This window comes from Manihot esculenta, chromosome 14, assembly GCF_001659605.2.
Source record: "Manihot esculenta cultivar AM560-2 chromosome 14, M.esculenta_v8, whole genome shotgun sequence".
Classification (NCBI taxonomy): Eukaryota; Viridiplantae; Streptophyta; class Magnoliopsida; order Malpighiales; family Euphorbiaceae; genus Manihot; species Manihot esculenta.
In genome coordinates, this window is record NC_035174.2 from 15,334,841 (window position 1) to 15,337,201 (window position 2,361).

The 2,361-nt window shown below is 30.5% G+C and overlaps 1 protein-coding gene across 1 annotated transcript; it reads right to left on the reverse strand.

Annotated features, from left to right (window-relative positions):
• Positions 1-643: 643 nt before the first annotated feature.
• Positions 644-1,938, reverse strand: LOC110600530. Its single transcript, XM_021737387.1, has 3 exons — positions 1,685-1,938; positions 1,482-1,602; positions 644-760 (listed from the first exon to the last, which is right to left on the reverse strand). Exons 1-3 carry the CDS (start codon positions 1,936-1,938, stop codon positions 644-646), a joined length of 492 nt encoding a protein of 163 aa, XP_021593079.1.
• Positions 1,939-2,361: the final 423 nt, after the last annotated feature.

A 2,361-nucleotide genomic window follows, 5' to 3' on the forward strand; every position in this document is an offset into this window, starting at 1 on the left:
TGCTGCACACATAGGTTGCGCGGTCTAGGCGCCCAGTGCATGTGTGCGGACTGGGTGTGTGGTCTAGGCTCAGTAGCCTGGACCAGCCGTTCACATGCTCCAATTTCTTTCCGAATCTTTTCGGTATGGGATTTAGTATTCCGAATCTTTCTGTAATACTTAATTTTGGCAAAACCTAATAAATCCTAGAGTTTAGGTTCATATAACCTCTACTGTGGTTAAAATAATATATTCTATAAACATTTTAGAATAAAAAAAATTATTTCAAAAAGGTTTAAACTTTGATAATATATATCTGAGCCAATATATAAAAAAAAATTCATATGATATACCGTTGGAAAGCTTTTTTCAAGAGCTTTCCAATGATACTAATTTTACATTTTAAAAAAAAAAATAAAAGTATAGAGCAGGATATAAGCAAACATGCTTGGATAAAAAATAAAAAATAAATAAATAAGTATATGCATTCAGAAACTAATAACGATAAAACTATGACATACAAGGAATCAGGCTGTGATACTAATATTGAAAAATCGAAATAAATAAACAACACACCAGTTCACCTTATATCACATAGCTTATATATAATCACGCGTTTCTAACCAACCATGCATATAATTCACAGTCTAAAGGTTATTTGAAATTACAGTTTATTCCATAAGAACCCAAGCACCTGGATATCCATAAATTCCATGACCAACACCCTTTCATTCCACACGAACAGGAGGTCACCTGACGCATACAAGAAATAGCCCAACATCTACAGGAAATAGTTCAACAAAAAAGAATGAAATGAGAGAACAACTTTTTATTCCAAAAGAAGAATCTATTTTGATAATTGATAATGAAAGAGAGAGCAGAGAAATTTTTTTCAGAGAGCTTAGAGTATGCTTTCTCTATCTTTAACGATAGAATTAAAGAGAGAGAAAAAAGAGAGTTGCTTGGTGGGCAGTTATGCCTACTACCTATAAAGGAGTAATTACATGGTCTTCTATCATGTAACGGTCAAAGACTTAAAATTTAAATTTTTTTTAATTTATATGAAATAAATTAAATATGAGCTATTATAAATAAGATATAGAAACTTTATTTCGAGTTATTTTGGGTATATAATTTCTTTTAAGTTAGAATTTATGGATTGGTTCCATGAACAACCCTGGTGATGATGGACAGTGATGGATCCATAAATTTTGGTCAGGAGGGATCCAAATTAAATAAATAATTAAAAAATAATATATATTAAAAGAATATTAAAAAAGTGATAAGCAATTACAATAAAATTACAATATTTCTCATCTATTTTTCATTATTTGAAATCTATTCATAATATCTTCATTATCAACATTTATAAATACATCTCTTTCGATATAAGTTACCAAACAATCTTTCAATAAATTATCTCCCATTTTATTGCGGAGTCGATTCTTGATGATGATTTTATTGCGGAGTCGATTCTTGATGATGTGTATTGCAGAAAATACTTTTTCAAATGTGGCTTTAGCAACTGGTAAGAGCAATGACAATTTAACAAACATATACACCAAGGGAAATACAATATGCTTTTTTGTAGCTACCACATTTTTAACAAGAGCTCCAAAATTCCTATCACATCAGAAAACTTCTCGGCCATATGCATATCAAAGACAAAGTTCTCAAGTTGAGATTCAAGTTCAAGTAGAGTAACTGGAGAAATTCATATGGATAAAATTTTGCAAGTTCAATCAATTTGCTCACATCAAATGCAGAGAATAAGTATTCGGGATCAAGATATATCATACATAAAAGCAAATTTGTATTCACTTCATCAAAACGATTATTAAGTTCTTGAAACTGCATATCAATGACAGAGTAAAATAGCTCAACACGGTAGAAATGAAGATTTCTCATCTTTTTAGTTCTTCTTCTTGATCTCCCTTTCATTGTGTACAAATCATCCATCTCTAACACAACTATATCATGTTTACCATAAAATTGCACTACTTCAAGTAGTAAAGATTCATGTTACAAGTCATATAGGAAGTAAATATGTTAATATAGGAAATAAATATTGATAGATGGGTTAGTTACTTAATCTCAGGAATTGTATAATCATAGTTTTGATTTTCCTTCCTGTTTAGATACTGTCTCTCATGTATAAATAGGTTTTAATCTTTATTGTGAAATACAACAAAATATTATATTTTTACATGGTATCAGAGCCATTCTCATAGAGATTTTTTTTTCTCTCGTCAAGTTTTAAAATTTTTGGAGACTTAGGATTCCTGTTCTTTTGTGTTACCCATTTAGGGTAAAATTTATCTCTTATCGTCCACCTAGAGAGGACGCTGAAATTGCCTTGCAACCCGCTTGTCAGATCTGTTG